Source organism: Pagrus major, chromosome 21 (assembly GCF_040436345.1).
Source record: "Pagrus major chromosome 21, Pma_NU_1.0".
Taxonomy (NCBI): Eukaryota; Metazoa; Chordata; class Actinopteri; order Spariformes; family Sparidae; genus Pagrus; species Pagrus major.
This window is the reverse complement of record NC_133235.1, coordinates 15,309,259-15,337,082: the sequence shown is the minus strand read 5'-3', so window position 1 is coordinate 15,337,082 and position 27,824 is coordinate 15,309,259. Positions and strand designations below refer to the sequence as shown.

Genomic DNA, 27,824 nt, shown 5'->3' with positions numbered 1-27,824 from the left:
AAATGTCACCGGTTGAACGTCCGGGTCTCAGTTCACGCGAACAGTCACCGCAGCTATCTTGTAGCCGTTAGCTGTGAGGAAAAGGCCAGTCAAAATGCAAACGTCTCTAGTAAACATCGCATTATTTTCGTCTGTGCAGGTTTTGTTGTCTTTGGCGTGTTTTCATCAGGTTGTCGAGGCAGCCAGCGGGAAAGGTGAGTTTATATTTTGAGTTAATATACATTCAGAAGCTAGCATGAGCCGACTAGCTCCCCGCTAGAGGAGAGCTAGCTGTCTTTGTATCAGCATCCTGGATCCCAAACCTGTGTCCTGGACAGGTAGTTTAATGAGGGAGACGAGCTGTGTTTTGTCATCCAGACATGAATTATTAATCAGCACACAGGTGCCGCTAACACTACTTTACAGTCATGCTATCTTACATGAGTTTATGTTAAAGGTTGTCCCATTGAGACTGCATTAAGATCTTTATTCACCCATAAGAACGTTTATCCTCGTTATATTCAGAATATAATCAATATGCTCATATTGTATAAATAACTTTAGAGGTAAATATATTAAACAAATATGAATCAATATGCAGGGGACAAGTTGTAATCATTTACAAGCAATAAAAAACAACTACAGGAAGGTGCATCAGTGTCACTATTTTACACATTACAAGCATAGAAGTATGACTGAAATATGAATGGAAAACAAAGTATTACAGAAATATTAATTATTGATTTTGTTTTTGATTATTTTCTAGATTAATCAATTAATCGTTTAGTTAAACTTTTTAAAGTGGAAAGAAAGGTCATCCCAGCTTCTCAAAGCTCAAGGTGATGTTTTGTCAGACGCAAAACCCAAACATATTTAGTTTAATTATTATGTTTTCATGTGTCAGAATTTCCTGCCATTTTTGCATTAAAAATGACTATAATGATTAACCAATTATCAAAATGGTGAGTGATTATTTTTCTATTGATCAACTAATCAATCAGTTGTCAAATGTCACAGCTCATAATTGTATTAACTGTATCAAGGGTTGAATCACGCTGCAAGGAGAAAATTAAATGCACTACTCAAAATTAGTGAGGGATATCGGGATATGGATGCACATATGCATGTGCATAGATGTGCAATAAAAGTCAAATTAAATATGGCGCCCTATTTTTTGGGACGAAAAATATTCACAAAACACAAAATAAAAATTCAGATATGTCACAGAAGAGTTGTTATCTACCTTCATATTAAATTACCACCATTCATTTGTGTTTGTCACAGTTTCCTCACAGTTCTTTGTATTGATGTGTATTCAGGGCAGACCCACCCTGTTGTAGAAATATAATACCAGTTACACAATGCTGGTGTGCTCATTAATCCTTTCTCCTCACAGGGTTTGGCGATAACATCCACTGGAGGACGCTGGATGATGGCAAGAAGGAAGCAGAGGCCAGGTGAGTTTACACTTCCTGTCACCTGTTGTGCAAACATTCACCTGGAGGGAGGCCTACAACAGCTTTTAAAGAAATCCTCCACGTAGGGCTGGGCGATATGGCCTCAAATCAATATCACGATATATTGAGCAACTCACCTCGATAACGATAAATGAACGATAAGTTCATTTTTTAAAAACTTCTTATTGATCATCATTATAAAGTTTCAGGGCGTTCCTGTAACCATGGTAACTCACGGTGCCAGAGGGGAGGGAGAGACGCTGAATGAAGCCGTTTACACAGATACACTGCAGACAAAGTCCAGACTATAGTTGTTATTTCACACATGTAGCACACAACAGGGCCTGCCGAAAAGTGACTGCACCCTGTAACTCTGGATTGCAAGGAGTGATATTGACCAAATTCACTGTACATGCACCTGGTTTCCTCTACTATTAATGCTGAAAAGACAGAGAATGTAACCCCTCCCAATCCAGAGTTACAGAGTGACACAGTGATATTGACCAAATTCACTGTACATGCACCTGCAAACACAGAGAATGTTATGCAGAATGTAAAGGCAATCCGTTACAGTTAGCCTACAGTTCTATATATACTACATTATTGTATTCATAATTATGCTCTTAAAAGTACAAGTTATCCAAAAAGTTAATTAAGTAAATGTAATGAAGTAAATGTAAATCGTTATTACCCACCTCTGATAGCACTTACTAATTATATGATTGCTATCTAATGTGTCGTGGAAACACTCCTGCATTCTTTTCTGCATTGATTTGCTAATCCTCGTTATAAAATCACTGAAACAGGGATATTGAATTATGACTTTATTTATAGATCAAAGCGGTGTAAAATCACATTGCAACAACGATAACAACAACAACAACAATAAAAGTGGCAAGGTAAAGCATCTACCCTCATCAATTGTTGACAACTAGCCTACATTATGGAAACTTCAGGTTACTTTTTTTTATCTGCGCCGTTCTTTTTCCGTAGCCTCTTCACTTGGGCTACAGGACTGCACAGTAAAAAAAACATTTCTCTCGGTGCTGCGTCTGCCAGCTGACCCGTAGTAGACCTACGCCCACTTCCTCTGAACTGATGCGCGTTCCCGTCGGGGGCAGTCGTTTTTCGGCAAGCAGTCTCTTCTCGGCACTACACCTGTGTGCTCCATTTTCTCCGTCTCACCGTCTCTTTCCCTTCTTGTAACAGACTGGATGGCGTGGAGTCACGTGACTACACACGCTGTATACGTAGTACAGCCAAGCGTCTTAAAGGGACATGAACATACCGGTAGCCTACCTACACACACAGCCAAACAAGACAAAAACGACACCGAATATACCGACAGGGGCAAAATGACGTCGGTTATCGTCGTAAATTTCGGTATCGGTAAATTTTCGGTTTATCGCCCAGGCCTACCTCCACGTCTGCATTTCCACTCCAGACGGGCATGTTGATACCAGTAGCTTGTAGTTAATGATTTTTCATTATGAGGGTATAATTATTTTTTACTTCAGTGTCAGTCATGACAATCGAAGTCAGAGTTACTAGTTTCAGTGTTCCCTTGTTCACATATGATCTTAACTCATTTTCTTTACGTGCGTTTGCAATGACAGTGGGCTGCCAATCATGCTCATCATCCACAAGAGCTGGTGTGGAGCCTGCAAAGGTAAAACATTGTTCTTTCTCTTTCTTTATAAAAACCTCAGGTCAGGAACTGTCCTTTCACATCTCAATAAATCCGTTATGTGCCCACTCTATCTGTGTGTAAATTACAAAAAGCCATTACTTAAACAAATCATACATTGTTTGTTAAAGTAATGACATTGATATTAAGACGGAGGACCAGTACTTTATTGTGATGATAATCATTATGTTTATGACTGGATTTGATGTAAAAAGAAGATACTGTAAATAATAATTGCATTGTGTTGCCTTCACAACAGCACTGAAGCCCAAATTCGCTGAATCCAAGGAAATCTCTGAGCTTGCACACAACTTTGTCATGATCAACCTGGAGGTAAGGTCATGTGTAATGTATTTCTCAGTTAATTAGGATTATTATTTTAAATAAGTTGTAATTTGGGGATGATTGTGCTAACATGAACAAACATGAACAAACATGTACATTATCACGAGGATGAGATTTGTTTCCAGGCTTGTAAATTATAAGTTATCTCCTATTTGAACAGGATGAGGAGGAGCCCAAGGATGAAGCCTTGAGCCCCGATGGTGGATACATTCCTCGGATTCTTTTCCTGGGTACGGAGGGGGTTGAGTCACGCTTCATGTAAACACTGTGGGATTCCTTTTGAAAAGACTAATTGCACAGTTATTCTTGAAAAAAATGCTGTCTGATAAGAGTTTCAGTAGGCTGGATTCAAGTTTCACTGGCATGTTTTTGTCTTGGTGGCGGTACAGTGAAAAGGCCAAGATGTTGCACTTTTTCAGAATTTCTCAGAGCAAACCACCAATCAAGGATTTGGAAATTAACTGCAATACATACTGGACAACACACAGATAAAAATAATGAAACAGGAACATCCCAAATCTTTACAGATGTGTGTATAAAAGAATAAATAAAAGGTAGAAAAAGTCGAGCTTTGATTGGACGAATGAAAAATCAAGCAGCATCAAATATCACGTTTTGTTGTGTTAAATACAACATGGGTGTAGTGTGTGGACATTAAAGAAACACATCACAGGAAAATTATGCCTCAATGTAGACATTTTATATTAAGATACTTGAGAAATGAATGTAACATCAATGTACAGAGCACAAACTAAATTACTTCCCAGATTTAATGGTTCTTTTAGTGAAAAAGCTTTTTGTGTGTTGTTTATCTGCTCTACCTTTTCCAGTTTCCTGAATATAATTTATTGAAAAAGGACCCTCCCCCCAAGTATTTAATAGACAGAAAATCAATCGGCAGCCAAACATGCAGAAGATTTTCTGCTACCAGATTTTCAAATGCTAATATTAGCTGGTTTTCTTAGTCCTCTTTAATAATAATTGATTTTTGACTGTAGGCAGGACAAAACAAGCAATTTGAAGATATAAAATTGGGCTCTGAGGAGTTGTTGCGAGCATTTTTCATTATTTTCTAACATTTTATCGACAAAAATAATTGTCAAGATTATTTCATAAAGAAAACAATGGCTAGTTGCAGCCCTGTATTGTTTGGATTTTAAGTCAGTCAGCCAGTCATTTGCTGGTTTTCTTCGTCTTCTATAATAATAAATTGAATGGCTTTCCAATTGGACTTTGGGGAGTTTTTACAAGCATTTTTCATTATTGATGATAATACTTGTCAGATGAATTCATAAAGAAAACAATGACTAATTGCAGCCCTGTATTATTTGGATTTCAGCTGTATTTTGCCTTGACCAAACCTTTTATTTGACTCTTGCAGATCCCAGCGGCAAAGTCCATCCTGAAATCACCAACAAGAACGGAAATCCAAACTACAAGTATTTCTACAGCAACGCAGATCAAGGTAACATCCAGATTATCATCATTTACCTAGAAAATATTATTTTATTATGCATGGCTACCTTGAGCTCAATGAATATGTAAGTTCCCTTCATAAGTAGCTGATAATCATGGTTTTTGTTCTCTTCCTCTTGCTCAGTTGTGTCTGGTATGAAAGAGGCTCAGGAGAAGCTTACAGGCGACTCCTTCAAGCACGGTCACACTCTAGACGAGCTGTGAGGAGGCGGAGGCGGTCATCACGCTGTAAGGGCTACACTTCCTCCACCTGAGGCGGTGCTTCAACACGCCCTGTAACATCCCCAAACAAACCTCCACCTCCCACCCACTATTTACACTCTCACTTTAGGGTGAGGGTCCATCTCACTGACAGAGCAAAGCCAATCATTAGAAACACCTCGATTCTTCAGTTCTACTTTTTGTCCTGTACGGTTTTTTCAACACTACAACTCATGTTCCTGTCACTGTCTGTGTTTTAAAACATGTATATTTGTAACTACTGTTAATTAAATGCCATGTACTGTACCTACTGTCTGTAGAGGATATAACCAACTCAAGCTAGCCAAGTTAACTGTTATTAACTCTCACTTGATGTCTAGAAAATGCCAAGTCTTTCAAGTAATTTGCCTTTTTTGTGTCACCGGACGACCATGAAAGTCTTTATTTGAGAAGTTTTACACTGTAGACGACTGAAATTCATCTTAACCAGTAGAATCATGTTCCACCTCCAACAGCAATGATACTCAGTACTTCCTATTAGACAAGATAATATTTTAACACCCTCAGTGATGTGCTTCCAAAGATCCTCTACAGTATGTTCAATATATCTGTGAATGAATTTACCATGCACTACAACATGGACTCTGTACTTCTGATTTTTAGTATACACAGTCTTTCAAATATTATTCATTGAATCCTGCCAATTTCTGTATACTTACTGTAATAGCTGTATCTACATATTTTTTTTTTTTTCTGTTCTGAGTTCTGTTTTAATGCTCGTGAAGTGACACCACCAGGGCTGCAATTAATGATTATTTTCTTGATTAATCGATTAGTTGTTTTTGTTATAAAATGGTGAAAAATGTTGATCAGTCGTCCTCGAGGGTCTTGTTTTATCCACAACCCAAATATATTCAGTTTACTGTCGTAGAGGAGTAAAGAAACCAGGAAATATTGACATTTGAGAAGCTGGAATCAGAATTTTGTTTTTTTCCATAAAAATTACTCAAATTGATTAACAGATTATCAAAATAGTTGGCGCTTAATTTAATAGTGGACAACTAATCGATTAATCGTTGCAGCTCTAGACACCACTATTTTTTTTTCTTTTGTCAGCCTTATTAAACTCTTTGAATGAGGGATGAAAACTGGTTAAGTGTCTTGATGTATTTTATACATGTACACAGCCAAGTGTGCAAATAAAGTTTGTTGTACTGAGTTGTTTGTGTTTGTTGTTGTACTGGGATAATAATAGTGGGATAGGGCGTTTTTTATGAATTTCTCTTGCAATAATGCATGCATGGACAAAAAAAAATCAGGCTTATTATTATTATTAATAATATTAGGCTATATACTTAAAAACTTAAAATAAAAAGTCCAAAACCAACAAGGTAAAGTAAAATGTCACAGATCTGTCCCCCTTCTGTTTCTACCATTACAGCCTCTTACAGCCAGGTGCCATCAGAAAAGTCAATGAGGGCTTAATGCTGCATCCATGTGCTCCCCGGATGGTCCCACTTGCCGAGTGTGGGAGTCATTTTTCCAACTCAGGTGTTTTCATGTTGGAATGTGGGCGCAACATGGATTTTTCCGCTCAGAACGTTTAAACATGTTGACAGCTGTTTCTGGTATTTGAGTGACAAGGAAGAGCAAAGGAACCGGATCATGTAAGCCATGAAATATATCTCACAAATATGCATGTTACCATCAACCCAATGTTTACCTTTGTACCTCAACGTCAACTCAGCAACTCGTGCACCCAAATTTTCTCCAACTTCCCGAGTTGTTGCTTTTCCGATATTCCATTACAACATGGATCAGTGGGATTGGGCCTATGAGTGAGTACAAATGGGGACAGTAGAGGTATACCCTCTACTGAGTGCCAATGTAGTTGTGAGAGAGATGCATTCACAACACAGCTGTAAACAGTACATCAAATTTTATTGTCTATCCAACAACAGTGATCCCTTATGGTTTGTCAAACAATATGCAACTGCTGCGAACATCAGTAGGTGGAGTCACTATTTAACCTCAGTTTGACAGTGATTTAAATAGTGCCGTTACATTAATGCAAGTGCATTTATTCATTTAAGACATTGAATTGCAATTGATCCCATTCCAGACACAGTCTTATAAATGGCTTATTCAGGAAAGAACTTTCTTTCATACTGAGCCACGTCTTCGAGTAAAAATGTCTTACAGCATATGATTTTTCATGATAAAATAAATTACAAGAAAAAAATAAGCGTGCATTTCTAAAAAAGCCTCATATCATGACATGCTAACAGCACTAACAGACTACAACAACTTGACAAACATAAGGAATGTTGGTGGAACAAGCGTCAAACTTTGCTAAAGGCATTCGAAGATAAAACTCTGTATCGCTCTGTCTCTGACAGATGGATGAAAGGCTTGAGCACGAAGAAGAGTTTTGAGAAAATCACAAAGTAAACAAACATTATGGATGTGAATGTGGCCAAAAGCTCCGACATCTTTCCACCGTGAGGTCATTTAAAAGATTTTAAAAGATGAGAGGGAAATAAAAAGGTAGCTCGAGAGTGAGAAATATTGCTACGATCTCTATAATTACACTAATTACACAATGCTGCTGCTGTAAAATCAGCAACACTTTCAGATATAAAAAAGCCTATAAAAAGCTGTGTGACACATCTGTATATTCAAAATGACACAGCAATAAAGTGTGATTAAAACTCTGATTGAAAATTTAAGTTGTGCACATTCAGAACCAGTGTTGACTAGGGTTTACTGCTCAGACAGAAGAGCAGCATCACGAGCTCTTAAGATGCAGCTACATCACGTGATCATTGCTCAAAGAGGGGGTACAAAAGGTTTACACAACATCTGGAATTAATCGCCAGCTCTTCAGCAAGCAGGAGGCCTATCCAGTGTTGGAAACTACATTCCACATTTCATGGATATCTTTACAAGATTACACTGAAACGCTGACGTGTTAAATTCCATCTGTAAACCCGCTTGGCTGTCGCTTTAAGACGCTCCATCCATCCGCCCCCCGTTTGTGCTGGTGTGAAGTTTGTCCAGTTTGCTTCTGAGGATGTGAAGAGGTGAGTGGAGGAGTGTGTGTGTGTGTGTGTGTGTGTGTGTGTGTGTGTGTGTGTGTGTGTGTGTGTGTGTTTTTGGGGGAGGCAGGAGCAAACTTAAAATCTTCCCTGCTTGGCGTCTCCGATGGCCCCCCAGACGTCAAAGACAAACTCGTCGGGGAAGGCGAAGTCTCCGAGGGTCTCGTCCAACGCCATGGCGAATTCATCTGGGTTTTTCTTGTCGCGGCCGACCTCAACCATCGTAGCAGCTGGAGGGAGAAGAGCAGAATACTTCAAGTTCAATTAAGAGCCAGGAAATCCTTTCACTCTTTGGAAAAGCTCTTCAGTTTATCAGTGAAGTATTCCCATCTGTGCCAACAGCACAAATAACGTCCCCTGTACAAAGCTGTTATTTTTCTAATTTATTCTTATCTGTTTTCCAGCAACAATGTTAGGACACAGCAAATAACTGATGTAAAGGCTCAGCTACAGCGAGTATTTCTGTTCTCGCTCTCAAAAACGGTACATTTTGGTACTTAATTTGTCTTTGAAAATTAAACAAATGCAGAAAATTGCTGGTGCAACCGGAAGACTGCAGACGGAATGAAAAAAACCTGATGCACCAGCTTAAAAAGCACCTCATATTTACTTTTTTTTATTTATTATTTTGTTCTGTATTATTTGGTTACTGTATTATCTCTGAAAGGCAGCAACTGTTGAACACAAAAGCCAAATAAGATGTGTTGTGGGGGCACCGTAGTAAGAGTGAATAATGTACATCAGGGTTGGTGCTTGTTTATACTCACCGAGTTCAGTGTCTCTGATGCCCATGTAGCTCTCCAGGAGGTCGTCCACTTTCTTCACCGCCTTCTCCTCAAATTCTGTTGGCTAGAAAAACACAAAACAACTCAGATTCAATCGTTCACTTTCTCAGTTTTACTGTATTTTGTTGCTGTTATGTTCTTGCACCACAGTAATAATATAATTCAGAGATCAATCTCACTCTTTATTATCCAGATTTGTGGATTAGGTGATAATGTCGGGAGAAGTATGCACCACTTTTTGGGTGTTTTTTTGTTTGCGTGTTATCTGTATGAATCATTAATCTTAATGAACCTTTAAGATTATATCAGGGGCAAATAAGAGACGACCTCTAAACAGTCTATAATAGTGTCAACGGTTCCATGTCCAAAATACAATGACATGTGAATGCACTCAAAAATAAAGAGTCAAATCACAAAACTCGCTGTTCAGATTAAATCACTGTTTAGAGTAACAGACCTGATCCTTTTTCAGTTCAGCATAAAGAAAAAAAGGTTAGGGTTAAATCAATTTAAATCTATCTGCTCAATTGTAGCATCTATGTCTGTCCGAGGGCGCCACTATAGGTGTATTACAAGTATTATTATTCAAATCATTGGTTATTGATTATTAACTTGCATGTATTTTTGAAGTATTTTATTATAAACGTTTACATCCATCTTCACTGCTCTGTTGTTTTGCTCAATGTCCCGCCTACAGCAACATCGGATTGGTTACTTGTCACGAGTTATAGCCCATCAACGCTGAAGGCTACTGTGCTTGACATGCAAAAAAGGATTCAAGCTGCACTCATGCTTTACGTCTATAATGACAAGCACGCCCAGTTCCCGTTACGCCACTGAAAATGCCCAAACTCACAGCCAACAGGATTTCACTCTGCCTTGTCTGTCTTTTCATTTGCAACTGTGATGACTTTCATAGAATAATTACTTTAAAAAGCAACAGCGGCATGTAAGATTGTATTTCACACTATGATGGTTGAATTTTGTAATTAGTCCTCGGTTCACATGCATTCTGACAGTACAGATCAACCACTTTCTGTTATGAACCTTTCTTCCACCGATTCCCTAAAGAAACTCACCTCGTCCTCTACAGTCGCTGGGCCCTTGGAGCGAAGTCTCAGAGTCCCCCTCCCTGTGCCAATCTTGTTGTCACTGGCAGGTTTGGCGCCCTTCGACCTGGGCTCAAGCATTTCTATCAATCAGAACAGAACACAATATTACAAAAAGTCAAGTTTATTATTATTTACAGTCACATTTCTGAACAGACATCACAGTCTTTCCTGATAGATCGTTCGCTCAAGTTCTTTATCTCAGATTTGTGTATAGTTCCCAAACAACACACTTTACTGATGGTTTCATCTACGTATAACCACAAGTGAACATTATTATTAGTATTACATTTTACTGAGAGAAAAGCAGTGCTGTCTCACCACAATGTTCAACAAAGGTATGATTTGACCTTTTCAGAGCATATTTCAATTTTCAGCGTTTTCTGTTTTTCTTATCATGCAAATGAACTCATGCACCCTCGTGTCCTGCCCTCATGCTGAGAAACACTGCAGCACAAGATTCTCCCCGGATGTGTCTACTGACTGAATCGTGAAGGTGAACGTGTTGTCCTTTTACCATCTGGGGCAGTTATGTAACACGTTGATGCACCGACACTTTTTCTGCATCTTTTTTTACTCACCGAAGGCCTTCATGGGCTCGACCAGTTTGAGGGTGAAGGACTTGTCTCTGGGCAGCTCCTTAAGCATGCGGGCGACCTCATAATGTCGCGTCCCGACGATGTTCCGTCCGTTAATGCACTCTACGTGGTCGCCCACAGAGATCACCTTCACCCCGTCCACAACGCTGCCCTCTTTGATACGCTGCACAGAAAGGATTGAAGAGAAGAAATGTAATTAAAATAGAGAAAATAGCAGCGCACAAGACAAAAAAAACAGATCAAAACAAGAGAGAAAGCGAACCAAGAGTGTGTGTGACTGTTCGTGTGTGCACAAAATATGCTGGGCAATACTTAATGACTCTACTGTATTTGCTCTTTCATCACGTTAGACCAGAAACCACTTGCATGGCAGAATACAAAAATAGTTATTAAAAAAGCTTCCATGGAAAGTTAAATAGCACTGTTTGTTTCTGTTCCAGACTTCAAACACTTTAAAAAAGGAAACAAACATTTGTGATGCAAATATATCCACCGTACCAGCTTAGGAGCGTCTGCACTGCACGGCTTTGTGAGTTTATAAATATGAATAATACTTTCCTGGGCTTTTTCTCCACAGGAAGACAAAATGCTTCGTAGGGAGGCTTTTCATTTCAATGTATTCATTTTTTAATGCTAAAGTTAAAAGTAGACCTGGTAAATGCTTCCTGATCTACATTTTACTCATTAAACCTCAATAGCTGACTGGATGAGAAGGTGTGAAAAAGCTTAGATGTGATAGAAAAGCTGCATAAGTTGTAGTTTGTCATAAACACTGTCATCTAATCTGGATGCAGTGCTGTAGTGGCATCACATGATGGCACATGTGAGCACTTTGTTATGCAGTAAAATGACTGATACCAAATAAGCTCATTACAGGAGTCTACATCAACAGAAGGAACATACCAAGACGAATTATGATTTCCACTCAGAAAGCAAGTTTGTCAAATCCTTTGAATATGGCATGAAAACAAGTTGAGCTAAAGCAAAACATCTATTGTTGTTTCGTACATGCTGTGATATCCACAGTAAGGTTATCGAGAGAATCTTGAATCAAATATGATCAGAAGGTTTCTATATCCTATAACTACACAGTACACCCTTAATAAACCTGCATTTTGTTTACAGCTTCATTTGTATAATATAGTTGGTATTATGAGTAAGTAAAACTGAAAGAATTATATCATTATTCGATTGGTTAAACAACAGAAGATCAAGCAGTGCCAAGTCTGATAATCAGGTCATCTTTTAGGTTAACTTTCACACAAACACATCAAACATTTATTAGTTTTATGAGTTTCATAAGTTTTTTGTCTCTCTGTGGCTCATATCATCGTTTATCTTTTTTTTAATTTTAACATTGGTCAGACAAACTCAAGACTTTCAGGCCCAGATAACTTATAACGACAAAAAGCAAGAGTCTATTTCATTGTATTTTTAAGATGCAAAATGGTACAAGGATCCCAAGTTCCCTTAATTTACTGATTTCCTACACAGCCTGTCATGCTCAGATTATGAAAAATAATAATGAGGAATCCTACATGTTTAAAGACCTTTTTGACCTCACAGTAAAAATTAAACAGCATAAAGAGCATGCATGTAACTGGAAACAGAATATAAAACAAGGACAACTAGATAAAGGCTAATAAATAAAACAATAAAAAGGGCCAACTTTGGGCAGCCCTGAACTAAATGATTATTTGACATTAACTGTAACAATAGATCCATGATAAAAATGTCTGTTAGTTGCATCTTCACATGCACCTGACTGTCTCGACCTGATTTTTTTCTACACAACTTTAGCTGACAAAAGCAAAGCATTGTTGCAATCACTGTTTCAGCCAATAAACTCAGTTTAATGCTTATATTAATCCTAATCCTTAATACGACTTAATTTCTCATATCGGAATGAACATAAATGTTAATACATTAATTCCTTTGTCTACCTCACCTCATTTTGTGCCTACACACGTTATATAACTTGACACCACTGTGATTTATGAGGTCAAATAAAGGCCGACCCGTTTCTTCTTACCTTTATGAAGGCGTATCCCGCTCCGTTGTCAGTGATGGTGAGGCCGAGAGCGTCTTCAGATTTATAGACCTCCACCTCCTTCTTGAGCCCTTTAATGTGGGCGAAGATGAAATCCTCAAGGCCGATCTGGCCCCCCAGCAGCTTGTCCATGTCAATCTTGTGGGTGTTGAGGGTGCAGAACAGGATCTGAACACACACAGACAGACATGTAGCAGTCAGGTATAATACACTACAAATGTGGAAGTTGTGGAAGTAAGAGTATTTAATTTATTGACATTTTGTGAGTTTATTTTGTTCAATTAATATGAAACTACAGGGGCTATCAGACTATCGCCTCTTGGCAGGACGCAGTGGTATTACCAAACACGGCGGCCAGGGCTAGCTGGTTAGCATGCTTACTCCAGTAGACACCTCTACAACACAATACATAGATGTCTTTGACATAACGTCAACACCTGTTTCTTCACACTCTGTTGATAATGTTAGCTCATTTTTTGATGTTTTAAACTAAAATTCTGGCCGAACATATCTTACAAATGGCTCCTTTACATCACCTCACCCCAATATATTCACACATTTGATAAGACTGAGCTAAAACTAGTTTGACTATCCAAAAACTTTCTAACAGGAACTGAATAAAATGAAAAAACACTGCTCATCATTTGTCTTTTAGAAAAAAGAATGAAAGAGGCCCTGCTGTGAAGGAAAACCCCAGAAACGTCTGCGTCTTTGATACACAATCAAAAAAAGAAAATCAATTTTTAGCCACAGCCTGAAAACTGAGCCAGATTCAAAAATAAACGTGTTTGATTGCAGATGACAGAGCGCTGCCTCAGTATGCTAAATACAGGAATCATCAGGGAGCTCCGTCTTTATCGCAGCAGCCATGTAACGCAGTTATGCCCTCTGCCACCCCACTCGTTTCATCAGTGTGTGTTGTCAGAGCTGTGTTCTCAGTCCTGAGGCCGGACCAGCCTGTGATGAAGCAAACAGGGAAAATGACCTTTCCTCCTGTGCCAGATATGTTGAAATCTGGCATCACACCTTGTGGCTGCCACATCTTGGCAGGACTGAGGGAGAGGGGAAATGTGATCACCAGGAACACGATACACAGTTGGCCTGATTTAACAGCACGTTAAAGAGAGACTGGACAGTGAAACCAGCAGCAGGAGACTGGTGAATGTGAATCATTTATTCCACTCTAGACGGACACGTAGCCTTACTTTTAGATTTACTGAGATAAGTTATGCCAACATGCAATTTCTGCTCTAATTTCTGTTGTTCGATCAGCTTCCTGGTAGGGCTTTAGGAAATACCGGGACAGGATTTAGCTAACTTCCGGTAGAGAGGGATTGATTCATGCTGGTTCATCAGGGGGATGACCTTTGTGCACCAATCAGGCTCTGGCAGCGAGGCCTGCCTTGTTTGGGCCTTGTTTTTTTCCTGTGTACCAACAGGCGCTGTTCACTCACACATAGGCAGACATGGCCTCATGCGTTGCCTTGGGTTACCAGACTATAAAAGAATGGGATTATAATAGAGGGAGGCCGCGAGAGGAGAAAGGAGGAGAAGAGGAGGCGATGATTGAGGTGAGGGAGGGGTGTACTGTAGCTGAATTCATGGCTCTCTCTCGTTCTTTTCTTTTTCCATAACAGTCTCCCCCTCTTGCCTCCCCCCTTCAGGCCAGGGCATTACCCAAGAGCGAGTGGGAGTAACAGCAGCGGACGCCTACACCCGGTTACCAAGGCTGCCGACTACATTAAGCCGCTTCTCTGCGACGCAGGCAGCTCTCAGCACTCCTCTCCTCCTGCTGGGCTGACAGCCGCAGTGTGTTCACGCCGCCAGCCGGGTGCAGCTGAGATGCAGTGAGTAGTGTCACACACAAACACAGCAGTGACAGTGACTGCTTCTCTTTCTAACAACCTGACTCACTACAACAGATACTACACCTCCCACTGCCTGTGCCACGCTGACCGAAACCTTGATAACCACATGGAAAAGGGCAAGTGAAAGGAGAGGCACTGCAATCTGTTCAGAGTCACCCAAGACAGAGCTAGTCATGGGTCAATGCTTTCCAAAATGAATAAAAACACACAAGAGGAGAAAAAACAGACAAAACAGATTTTAAATTGAGTTTGAAGTAGAGCTGAACAATGTGCAAAAAAGGTCATATTTTGATTATTTTGACAGATAGGAGTCACAATTTTAGTGGGAATGATACATTTTTGACTTCATTTTTACTAGAAAAAATGTGACGTGACATTTGTTGGAGTCTGTCACCAACAAACATGTTCCCCGACGTCTGGAGAACAAGATTTGTAGGGCGTCTCTGCAGCACCAACATAAGCTTAATTCATAATCATACGTTGCAACTCATTTTACCGTTATCAAAAAATGTCAGCTCCTTGCAATTTGGATTTGGATATATTGCACTTGGCCATATTGTGATTTTGATAATATTTTGATTAAATGTTCAGCCCTATTTTGGAGCTAATAATCACGTAGTAATTTGTATAAATGCAGGGTTACCCACCAGCCTCGCCGGAAAAAAAAGGAGTTCCTCCGTTAACGTCAGAAGAAATAATTACATTTTTATGACCTGTACCAATAGGCATCTGCTCCAGTTATGTTTTAGGACACATAAAAACACTGTTAGTTTGTGCTTTTTCCACAGAAAATTATTATCAATATTTTCAGACAGAAGTGTTTGTGGTAGGGACACATTCAGCCTGTAAAAAAATAATAATAACAGCTCTTTTCTCATGATCTGAAGCCTGAGGAAGAGCTGAAGGAAACACATTGTTCTTGTCAGTGTTAATAAAAAAAACTCGTGATCCACTGACTATATTACATATTGGTTGAGTGTGCAGTCTCTGCAACAAACACGTGTGGTTTGTTTTTGTTCTGGTTACGTGTTCGTCTCGAAGTTGCCAGCACTGCCGTACATGCTGGGCACAAAGCTTTCTTTTCTTTTTCTCACAAATATTTTTATTTCAAGTTGTTTGCCGGTGGACACAAGACGTCCTCTACTTCACTGTGAAGACCATTTCAAGCGGAGGAGGACTTTAAGTTTTGAGGAAAACAAGCTGTTACATCACACAGCAAAGACCACGAATTTAACGTATGAGACGACAGTTTCAACAGTCAATCTATGAGATGAGATGCGTCAGGATATGTCTGATTCAACTCCGCAGCTGACTGTTTGATTAACCATTAAGATAACTCATTAAGTATGAAGACGTCTTTGTACCTTACTTGATTACAACTCCACTACATTTCACAGGGAAAAACTGTACTTTTGACCTCAATACATCTATTTACTTGTTACTTTCTACTTGAGGATAATATAATAATAATATAATGCTCTGCATTTGGGATGCACAATATGGATTTTCTTTTTCCCGCTGAAACCAATAATTACCTGCTTCTAATGGCCGATACAGATAAGATAAAAAATGATTTCACATTTTTTTAATTAAAAAGAAGTTCCTAACCTGTAGCTTATGCACACCTGTAGGTAAGAAAGGCTGAGATGCTCTAATTAGGGCTGGGCGATATGACCTTAAAATAATATTGCGATTTTTAGGCTATACATAATATATATGTCGATATTTTGAAATCTGGAGGATCAAAAGCACTTTATAACGGCTAGGACTGGGTGACAAAATAAAAAAATCACAATCATTTTGACCAAATTCCTCAATATCCATATTGCGACAATTTGGTAGGGATGACTTTTTACTTTCATAAAATATTAGCTCAAAGAGATTTCTGATAATCATCAGTAATGTGGATTTAAGTGGGTAAAGTGAATTATTAGAAAAAGTCAATCTGTTAAGTTCAGAAGATGACATCACCTTACTGTAATGCAGCCTTTAAAACCAGGAAAAGACAACACTAAGTTATGTCATACCATGATATCCAAAAGACAGCATGCTGAAATATCAGGTGACACTTAACACCTCCACTGACTAACTTTCTCAAGGAAAACCCTCAAATGAATTAGTTTTCTGTTTTTTTAGACAGCATTCATTACTTTTGCCAACGAGTGCTAAAAACGATTAGTTGATTAATTAATAGATGTATTGAATGGATTGAGACAATTAATCATCATTTTTGATTGACTGTTGGTCAGACAGAAGTCATAACTCATTAATAAGTTAGTTGAAGATGTTACCTTGGACTCTGGATAATTGTAAAGGGCATTGTTTTTACAATTTTATGACATTTTATAACCAAGTGACTGACTGATTGTAAGTGTTCAAATGAGAACTATTAATATATATATCATCTTATTGCACTTTTGTTCTCTTCACCTGTATTAATAGTTCCTCATCTCTAATAATATGCTGCCATTTTACAATATGAGAGGCTTTGTCAGGCAGACATGGTACAATATTATAACAGTACAATAACTGAGTGAATCTTTGAAATCTCCGCCTACATGTATTCTCTACAGAGATCACTCCTCCTGCCTGTGTTTGAACAAAGTAAAGGCCAGACAAATAGACTTTAATTGGATCTCCCTCTGAATGATGCACTCCATTAAAACAGTGTTGACTTATAGCTTGGGAAACCTGTTTCTTTGGCAACTGAACCACTGTCCATCAACAGCCTCATCAACAGATCTTTTAACAGAGGAAAAGAAGGTTAGAAAGATTAAACAGAGAATATCATACTGTGGGGTATTACTCATGTGTAACAGCAGAATAGTGTTTTGTCTCATTTCCTGTCATTTCTGTGTCAGATGTTTTTATTAGTTAACAGGGAATGCTGATGTAAGCTGTGTGTGTTGTGGCGTGGCTCCGTTTTCAACAGGATATCACATTCATCAGCATTTAAGCTTGTGCAATCATTAACCTAACTGCGGATGTGAGAATGACAACAGAGAGGTGTTTCATAAAGGTGGCTCAGAAAAGCCCATTAGGGCTGCAACTAGTTATTATTTGCATTTGTGATGTCTTCAAACTGCTCCCTTGGTTAAAAACATAAAAACTCTTCATTTACCATCATAAATGACAAAAAAGCAGCAAATCTCCATATTTAAGAATCTGGAACCAGCAAATGTTTGACATTTTTCTTCTTGAAAAATAATTGAAACTATTAATCATATGATGAACAAAACCTTCAGAGTTTTTAATGGACAGATCTGTGGGTGTCCAGTTCTTTAATTTTATCTAAGTGACATTTAAAAAGGAAGAAAGTGTGATGACATTCTGCTCACTATGAGGCTCTCATACCTGGCATTAACAAGCCTCTCAACATGCCTCTCGAGTGACCACATTGCGATCAGACCTCACTTCCCTGCTCTATATGCAAATGAACACATACACCAACAACAACAAATGGACACAACGTTTTCTTCCATAAAGAAAGAACTTAATGTATAACTTTTACTGAATTAACAAGAAGGCCCAAATAATTGTAGTTTATTGTTGTGTAGTGTAGTTATAGTTTTACAATGTTTATAAAGTTTCTCCTCAACACTCAACTCACAAAATTCAGCCATTTTAAAAGGGAGTCTGGGTACTTTCTCCACAAAGAAACAACTTCATGTATCACATTAAATGCTGAAGTTGACAGGTGAAGTTTTTGCAGTTGAATCAGATGGTGTGTTCATAAACACCTGCTGCTAACATTGGCAGGTGAGAGAGCCAAAACATGTAGTTTGCATTACAGTGAACCAAATGTAAATCAGACTGTGTAATCCATTCTGCTTGTTGTTTGACGGAGGATGCCAGAGTAGGCTGCCCAAGACTAACGTCGGCATCCTGACACCTTAACAACCACTACTTTCTGCATTGATGCCCTGATTAATAACAGCTATAGAACAGGCTCAACGATGTTTATTACCTTATTTTAATTGCAGCGAATTTACCACACATACAGGTTGAACAACATAGTGATCATGAGCCAGTAAATATAAAATCTATCTGTGCAGCAGTGAAACAGCAGAAGTGTGTTTTACTCTGCTAGATTGATTGTAACACTGGTTCAGCCGGAGGTGAGGCTAAACCTGAAAAGTAACTTGACCAGGACTAGGCTAGTCTGACTGGATAGGTTTCAGGTCAGACTTATTTAAACAGAAATGCATGAAAATGATGCTGAATTACTGAAGTCAGTCAGATAATTGTTGATAAAGTTCAATTGATAAAATAATGCAGTTTTAAGACCATTTCCAACTATTACGGGTAGGACAGGGCTGTTTAACAACCAGAGGTGAAACCCTCCTCTGATACATCATCACACCCATCACAGACAGGTGATAGCGAATATTAGTTTTCTCTTTTTATCTGTGGTTGTCTTGTCTCCATTTGTCTTCACATCGATCCTCAGAGGGACCGATGGAAACCTGAACCCGCCTCTGAAAACCTGCAGTTGTTGTTCAGCTGGCGTCGGTGCCGGGACAACACACTCCTCTGCATCACTGCTTGTAAACAACCTCTTAAATCACTATAAAACCAGACCCAGTCCAGTCAGTGGTGAGTACACGCGCGCGCGTGCGCGCGCGCACACACACACACACACACACACACACACACACACACACACACACACACACACACACACACACACACACACACACACACACACACACACACACACACACCTGGGGTCTGTTTCTGCTGCTTCACACTATCCTCGTTAGTGTGTGCACAGTCATGCTCATTTGCTTGTCACATGTGTAATGAGTCACAATTACCAGTAAAAACAATGCTTATTAGTATAAGGATCATTTTAGAACATGTTATTAGGCACTAATACAAAGTAACTGGGACTCTTTATTATGCAATGGAAGAATGGTGGGTTAACTGGTCAAAAAGACATTTAAGATGGTAGTGGGAAAAAAAAAATTAAAGCAGAAATATTTTTGATTCAAAAAAATTACCTTAGAAAACATTTAGAAAGCTTTCCTTTCTAATACAATAAAGTCAGCCCACACTAAGCATTTACTTCAATTAGCATACCATTGGTTTGCATGTTGTACCTATTTTCAGCACATCACATACTATACTTAACAGCACAGATGAGGCTATAAGCTGCGTAAAAGTAGAAATAGAGGGCAGAGCGGTTGTACTGGATTTGCCTATACTGTAGGCCAGTCAGATAATTACGTTATCAATTTATTGTGCATATCTCATCTTACATGTCTCATCCACTCCACTGTACATGACCTCCAACGTTTTTGCTGACGTCAATACTGTCGTGAATTCATGCAATTTTTGTTAGCAGAGCCTGATTTTATTCATGTTTTTTTTGAGTGGTTTTATTTTATCTCCGTAAAATGTATTGAAATATTTTCTTAACATTCCAATTAAATTGTCTGAATATCGAAGTTCATTGCTCTTTGAATGGGCGCACTTTCATTATTATTGTATTACATTATCATTATACCAGTGGCATAAATTTGTCTCAAAATGACAATAATATTATTTATTACTGCTGTAAACGCTGACTTGATCTATGTACGATGCAAATCAGAGTAGTCTACATTAAGAGTTAAAAGAACAGATAAAGTAAACACCAAGTTACTTGACTGATGAACTGAATAACACAAAATAATGACTTCATTTTAACTGTGGACCTCGACTGGCCCAATAAAATCCAACCCATACTGAGGCTCCTAAATGGCAAAAATGTAATAATATCAGTTTATATAGATTGTCTTTTTGAAATTACAAATGACTTGTATTTGAATTAACATTTTCTCATACCAGTATTTTGCATTTTATTTTTGATACATTTGTTATGTTTGATCAGCAATTTTAACATGATACTGTACTTTGATGATGTATTTTTTGCCCATCTTTGTCAGTTAATACATTTCTAAATGGTTAAATTCTTACTTGCTTAAATGGATTAATGATTAATGATTAACATCCCTATGTTCCAGCCTAGAAATTACATGCCTTTAAGTGATTGCTGGACTGATTTGGGCATCGTTTCAGACCTGAGATGGATTTAGGCTCCTGGTGAGAAAAGCCCTCACTTCACATTCTCTACATACCAACAAATTAAAAGTTAAATCAACAATCCACTAAGTGAGACAAACTATTTAATCTCAAGTATGTGACATTTACAACTAGGTCACCTTAACTGTAATTCACCCGGATGCTTGCTTGGTTTTTACCACATCTAGGAAACGAGCGCAGGAGCTAATAAAAACAACTCAACTCAAGCTCCATCAAATGAGATTGTTTCACCTAATTGCCCCCACGTTCAGAAATGTCTGGCTGCAAACATGGAAGCACAACTACCTGCAAAACAAAATCAAGACGTGTGGCTATGTCACGTGACGGCCGCAGCCCAGAAATTCAAACTGTAGGCAAATGGCTGTCTGCTTTCTACTAAGCAGGGATCGCGTTCACTGCAACAGGTGGACGAGAAGCGAAGTCACAGAGCCACACCTCAAACTCTACACCTGCAGGGCCAATAACCAGACTTTGACCTGAGCTGAGTGAGCACATAAAAGATCCTATTCTTCATCTAAAGGCTGCAATATTATATCCACTGTGATAACACACAGAGTGGACTGAGTTTACATATTATATGTGCTTCTGCTGGGTTGTATTTGCTGTTATTATGACTAACTCTGAGCTTTACTGTAACATACGGACTTGTGTTTACAACCACAGATGACACATATTGCTTTAATGCAATGTGATGTCAGTTTGGACAGAAATTAGAAGCTTATTAGAGTTAATAAGAGCAGGGAGGACAATGCCATTGTTCATTACATAATTCATATCATGCTCAGCCAAGCGCTCAAGCCACTGGTTCACAAACAACCACAGCTATGTTTTCTGGGTGGATCCATGTGCAACCATTTTGTCCTCCAATTTACTTAACTGTTAAATTAAAGAAGTAGCAGTGTGACAGAGCAGAGAACAGAATGGTTGACATCTTAGATATTAAGAGAAGATGTTTGCTCTTCTCAGTTGTGTCAATTATCATTAAGGCAACAGCTGTGAATTTAAATTGACAACATTTTATTGTGCACAAGTGATTGAATTTAGCAACCAAGAGGCCTGACTGTTTAAAGTCTGAAAGAAAATGTCTGAGAGAATTGTTTTAATGCCGTAAAACATTCTTTACTCCCATTTTGGTGTTTGGGAGGAAATTGAACCAGAAAAATGGGACAAAAAACATAAATTATCACAGAATTATCAGAATTGGGACTGCAATTAACTATTAGCTTGACAGTCGATTAATCTGCTGATTATTTTCTCAATAACTGATTAGTTATTTGGTCTATAAAATGTTGATCAATATTTCCCAAAGCCCGAGGCATCATCCTCAAATGTCTTGTTTCGACGACAACCCAAATATTAAGTTTTCTGTTGGAGAGGAGTTAAGAAACCAGAATATAGTTACATTTAGGAGGCTGGAACCAGAGAATTTTAGGTTGATTATTTGTTAAATCAATTAATCGTTACAGCTCTAATTACAGTTTGTGGGTGGGTAGGCACTCTAAATGCTCACAAGCAACGAAAACATGGTCAATTTATTTTTGTATTTTAAGCATTTTGAATCGCCTTGTCTCTGAACTGTGATATACTGTATAAACTTGCCATTTTCCCCATGTTTTCCCATGTGTCCCCTTTAAAATCACAATGATGAGCATAAACTGCAAAATCTGTCTTAACTTAATCATTAATTTTACACTGATTAAATGTCTAAAAACAACTCAATGGTGACTGATTTACAGTGTTATTTAAAATCAGACCGCTTCGGGTTTAAATTGAGAGTTGAGTTTAAGCTACATTCGACTGAATCCTCTGTGGGACATGCCAAAAATAAAACCAGTGTCTTGAAATGGAACTTTTTTCTGGTTTATATTTCATCTAATTTGATTTACAGCAATCTGTGAGCGGAATTAACATGTAAATCTGTATTTACAGCTTAGGTACTTACAGTACTTTTCTCATAAAGATGCAAGTCTATATAGGGGGCTAAAAACAGATGACGCATTCAACAAATGTCCGACGCTCAGCTGGAAATGTTCTTTCAGCACATTTTTGAGCACAGACTGCGTTTGACAGTCGTGTAATGAATAACACATCGAGCACTCGACCCTCCACATGCTCTTCACCAAACACTCAAAGGAAAGGCAGAGTACTGACCTTCAATACGGACTGAAATGTGTCTGGAGCATTGAGTATCAAGTGATGAGATTTGCCACTCGTGTTCATTTATTCAGTTATAATCGGGTATTTTATGAGATAGCAAACTGCATTTAGAGGTGGGATGTCTTGCAAGTAATAGCAGAACATTTTATATATTTCTCAAAGTAATGGTGAACACATTATTGTTCTAGTACAGTACAGGTTACAAAACTTGGTATGAGACTAGCACCAGTATCAAAAATCTCAGAGTCATAGTTATTGTCTTCAAATTGATTAGTTTGTCTGTTTGTCTGTCCAAAACCCAAAGAAATTAATTTCCAGTGATAAAACATTTGGAAGTTTGGAAAAACTGAAACTTGAGAATAAATGAAAGTTTAGCTTTAAGAATAACAGTTTAGCCTTAAAAATTCCAGTTTATCAAGTGCACTTACCTAAACCTAGAGCAGTCTAACACAACAGCCCTGCAGTAAATCCTACCTTTATGAACGTTATAATGTTCAGTTCTTGTTCCAACTGTTTTAGCAACGTGTTATTTCAACTTTATGGTCATTTGGAGGCTTTCATTTGTGCTGCTGTTGACCTGTATTGAGTTATATTTAGTCTACCCTCACTGAAATAAACTGAGTGGACAAAATATTCTCAGCAGGACAAGAAAAAAATACAGTTTGGTTATCCGCAGTGAAACTAAGATATCATATTGGCACCAGTAGCCAGCCCAATTAAGAAATAGACTTCTTTCTTTCTCCCTGAAAACCTGTGTTTTGTGGAGAAATAACAAGTTTTTCACTGACAGTGCTGTTGTCTTTTTGTGAGACACAGGTCACGTCCAGCCAGCATGGGCACCACAGTCATATGGGCAGCAGAGTGAGGTCTGGTGGTGTTTATGCAGGGAGGAGGTCCAGGGCAGAGCTGCTCCCCTGGGTCCTCTGGGACGCCTCTGGCTGTGGCCGGGACAACTTATCTGGTTAAATTTGAGGCTTTGCCCACTGAACCGGACATGAGGGACTTCCTGTGATAAAAACTGTGGAGACCCACGACTGACATTATCACATCAAACTCCATCCGTCTGTCTGTCTGTCTGTCTGTCTGCATCTGTCTTTGAGCCAGATTTCTGAATAGGTCAGTGTCCTCAGTGACACACACACTTTCTGGATCTCCACCAAACAATGCTATTGTGTTAACTGCCAACTATTTTGACAAGCAATTAAACATTTTCATTTATCAAGCAAAAATGTCTGACGCTTGCTTAAATGCAATAGTTTGTTGCTTTTCTTTGTCATTTATGATTGTAAATTAAGAGTCTTTGGGTTTTGGACTGTTGGTTGGTCAAAACAAGCTATTTGAAGGCGCCACTTCGGGTTTTGTGAAACTGTGATGAGTAGGGCTGCAGGATATGGTAAAAAAAAATCATATAGGGATTATTTTGACAGATATTATGATTCACGATCATGATGTCGTGACATTTGTTGGGGCCTGTACCAAACAAACATGTTTTACAATATCTAGAAAGCAAGATTTGTAGCCCAGGGCATGTCTGCAGCACTGCAATACTTTATTATAACGTTGTTTTCTTGCACATTTAACCAAAAAATTGCAGCTTCTTCTGATTTGGTTATTGTATTTAGTCATATTGAAATTTCAATTAAAAAAATGTCGATTAACTGTACAGCCCTAGTGATGAGCTTTTTTCACAATTGTCTGACATTTTACATCCTGGATGATTAATCGATTAAGTAATAAAAACAACCATTAGGTGTATGTGGCATAACTCTGCTTGACGGACGAACCAATGTGTTGACATCTGGGTTGTTATTCTTATTTGGCTACCTGCTTGGCAGGCTTGGAAGCATCATTTCAGCAGGGACCTTTTTTCTCATGATGTGGCAACAACAAAATTAAACACCAATGTGATCCCTTGAGCACTGATCCTCTCTTGTCTCCCTTCACCGAGGAGTCAGAGGTCAGCTATCGAACAGTACTACTAGAGCTGGTGCAAGATCAATGCTCAAAGATGCTTAAGCAGGGTAGTGCTGGCATGATAGTGATGGAGGTTTGAATCCGGTTTGCCAACACAACCTGTTGAAAATCAGCTAAAATCCCAAATCTCTTGAGCTTCTCTGTAGTACTGTGCTTGTCATTAGGAAAAGAACATGCTGTAAGGCAGTTTCTGTACTAAAACAAGTCTAGACAGAGTCTGAACAGTCCTAATTAGTGTTTCTGATGGACGTGATGGAACAAATACCCATAGAAAAATGGGTGGGTGAGAGTTTGAGGCTGTAGTTTCACACATTAACATCAATACGTGAAGTTGTGCATGCGAGTTTCACTGTGTACCACTGAGACTGAGATTCCTTTCCAATAATTGTTCTTGTTGAATGAAGTGACTGTATCTCTGAGCTTTAAAAGCGGAAGGAAGTTCACGTCTTGCGGCTCTTACACCACATGAAGCTGATAACAGGCTGCCCCGCCGGCCTATCTAGTCATATCAAGGCTGACAAAAGCCATACATGCCACTCACGCTTTCCTTTGAAAAGAAGAGCTTAAGCAGTCTGGGCTTACGAGGTCACAGAACCTGCTTTTGTTTTCAGGCCGTCTTCGTACACATGCAGCTTTTGGGCTTGCTTGTCCGTAAATTTACTGCTTTATGAGCATGAAAAACTATCTCAAATCAGAGGTTGCATGAATTCATCAGGTGTCCAGTGACGGCATAATGAAGATAAGACGCAGATCTCTCTCAGTCTGGCGGGGTTGAAGGTGTGCTGGCTCGTAGAGCGTTGGCAGGGCGTGTCATTACAAACACCAAATAGTTTTGATACAAGACAATCAAAGCTGACTCTCAGTGGCTGTAACAGAACTAATCTCTTACATAAAAATAGCACTTATAAAACGTTTAACTGAACCTTTACTGCTGCTGTTGATCTTGCAGTGTTTGAAGGATTAAAGATCCTTCACTCTTACGTTATGCAGTCTCTGCTGATGCCTTTAAAAAGCAACTTATTTATTCAAATTGGCATTTGTCTCACCTGCTGCTATCTTGTGTTGTAATCTGTACAGTATGCTTATATTTGTTTTGTTTATTTCCTCCTTTCCTCCTAATTACGATATTTTTAATTATTTTATATACAATCAGGAAGTTTAGTCCATTAGTTCCCAATTTAGGGGTCATGCTCCCTCCTAAGGGTCACAAGATAAATCTGAGGGGTCGTGAGATTATATCTAGGGTAGAAAAGAAGAAAATCAAGTAACAATAAGTTAGATTTTTGCTGTAAATGGTTGATAATTTGATCTCTTTGGGCCCTTAAACTGTTATGAAGCCATCTAAAAGGGTTTAAAGGGTAATTTTTCTATTTGCTGACAACTCACAAACACCTGAAATGAGACAAGGGGGCCAAACTAGACACCGTTTCACAATGTGTTGTATTTCATGGGGTTATTATAATAGTATAATCTAAAATTGAAAAGAAACTAGTTGCCATTAATGTTAGATAAATGTAATGGTGGCATAAAATGGAAATACGCAAGTACAAGCACCTTAAAATTGTACATAAGTTAGAAGTAAAAGTCTAGAAACAAACATATCTGTGGGAATACTTCACAACTTTCAGTAAAATCGAGCTTTGACACAACACTGAATCACTTCCATGACTTTTCGCCTGCTTTAACAACAGGTGAGACCTTACCTCAGGTGGGCTGATATTAAACGCCTCTGCTATTTTCCCGTACAACTCCTTCACGTTGGTAAATCCCTCGATCCTGCCGGTGGGGCTTCCGTGCGCCAGCTGCGTGTGGAAGACCAGTTTGGGCCGCAGGCTGGCAGGTGGAGGCGGGAGCCCCGCTCCGTTCACGGCGGATTTACTCAGGCTCCCGGCACCTGCGTGTCCGCCGCTGACCTCCTCGTTGTCCACCAAATGCTCCTTCGTCGATTTGTTTTTCTTCCTCCATGGTCCCAGCGGCATTTTCTGTTGTCTCGGTACGCTTCTCGACGTGGAAAGTGAAAAGTCCGAGCCGCTGCTATAACATTTAACTAGCTAACCTGTTGCGTCCCAAGCCCAACCGTCGTGTTGTCCTTATTTACTTCCTACTTTCCTCAAATCCTTCCTTCCTTCCTCTCCTCACCTGGCCGCAGCTCAGATTTGACTTTGTTCTTCGACAGAGAGTCGGCCCTCGCTCGCCTGCGAATTACTGGTGTGAATATTCAACAGGTAGGTGGCGGTGAGAAGGGGATAAACTCTGACACAACCTGCTGGCTGCTGGTCCTCCTCGGCTAACAATAGCCGCTCTGTTTGCCTCTCAGCGTGTCGTGGGACGCAGGCGCAGTGGGACGGACCCGGGATCAGCACGGCAGGAGGTTCAGCCCCAGAGCACCTGTGCACCGTCACAGGGGGACCATCACTTTAAAACAATTATTCAGGTATTTTTAAACATCTGCTGTGAGACAGTATCGGTCAAAGTGGCCGGAGAGTAAACCTAGACACAGAAAAACTGGTTTCTTAGTCAGGACTGTGGCCAAGACGCGTAACATCCACAGGTGCAGCTGCACATTTCAGGCCCCAGGGTAGACTACTGAGCTATTTCTACAGAAAAGTACCTAAAAGTCATACTGAGTAAAAGTGTAGATATCATGTTAAAATATTACTTAACTTTATTACTCTCAAGTACTGTACTAAAATACAATTTTGAGGTACTTGTACTTACTTGTAGCCTACTAGTTACTTTACAGCTTACATGCTGCATCAGAACCAAAGTAGCACAGTTATTAATGTAATTTATTGGCAATCTGTTATGAAAAACACTTTCTGATAATCACAGAAATGTTGAATATCAGATGTGATAATCAGTTGACCCATAGTATACAACTTATACAGACATTACTTGTACTTTAATACTTGCATACTTTATACATAAAGTCAGTTGTGATTTTGGGCACTT

The 27,824-nt window shown here is 39.0% G+C and overlaps 2 protein-coding genes across 2 annotated transcripts; one reads left to right on the top strand and one right to left on the bottom strand.

The window, feature by feature from the left end:
- The first annotated feature begins 26 nt into the window (after positions 1-26).
- On the top strand, positions 27-6,363 carry txndc12 (thioredoxin domain containing 12 (endoplasmic reticulum)). Its single transcript, XM_073491895.1, has 7 exons — positions 27-194; positions 1,376-1,436; positions 3,053-3,105; positions 3,383-3,456; positions 3,629-3,698; positions 4,850-4,933; positions 5,069-6,363. The coding sequence occupies exons 1-7, from the start codon at positions 95-97 to the stop codon at positions 5,146-5,148; spliced, it is 522 nt and encodes a 173-aa protein (XP_073347996.1). The 5' UTR covers positions 27-94; the 3' UTR covers positions 5,149-6,363.
- Positions 6,364-7,067: 704 nt separating this feature from the next.
- gipc2 (GIPC PDZ domain containing family, member 2) lies at positions 7,068-27,176 on the bottom strand. The gene is made up of 6 exons (XM_073491805.1): positions 26,576-27,176; positions 12,769-12,954; positions 10,719-10,899; positions 10,108-10,220; positions 9,011-9,092; positions 7,068-8,473 (listed from the first exon to the last, which is right to left on the bottom strand). Exons 1-6 carry the CDS (start codon positions 26,849-26,851, stop codon positions 8,322-8,324), a joined length of 990 nt encoding a protein of 329 aa, XP_073347906.1. The 5' UTR covers positions 26,852-27,176; the 3' UTR covers positions 7,068-8,321.
- Between the last annotated feature and the right edge of the window lie 648 nt (positions 27,177-27,824).

What these genes read in the sequence shown, in the direction of transcription:
- txndc12 (XM_073491895.1), top strand. Translation starts at nt 95, where the DNA reads ATGCAAACGTCTCTAGTAAACATCGCATTATTTTCGTCTGTGCAGGTT. An exon ending in AAGAAGGAAGCAGAGGCCAG is followed by an intron (nt 1,437 to 3,052) that starts GTGAGTTTACAC and finishes TTGCAATGACAG; the next exon opens with TGGGCTGCCAATCATGCTCA. An exon ending in TTGTCATGATCAACCTGGAG is followed by an intron (nt 3,457 to 3,628) that starts GTAAGGTCATGT and finishes CTATTTGAACAG; the next exon opens with GATGAGGAGGAGCCCAAGGA.
- gipc2 (XM_073491805.1), bottom strand. Translation starts at nt 26,851, where the DNA reads ATGCCGCTGGGACCATGGAGGAAGAAAAACAAATCGACGAAGGAGCAT. An exon ending in TTAATATCAGCCCACCTGAG is followed by an intron (nt 12,955 to 26,575) that starts GTAAGGTCTCAC and finishes GTGTGTGTTCAG; the next exon opens with ATCCTGTTCTGCACCCTCAA. An exon ending in CATCAGAGACACTGAACTCG is followed by an intron (nt 8,474 to 9,010) that starts GTGAGTATAAAC and finishes TTCTCCCTCCAG; the next exon opens with CTGCTACGATGGTTGAGGTC.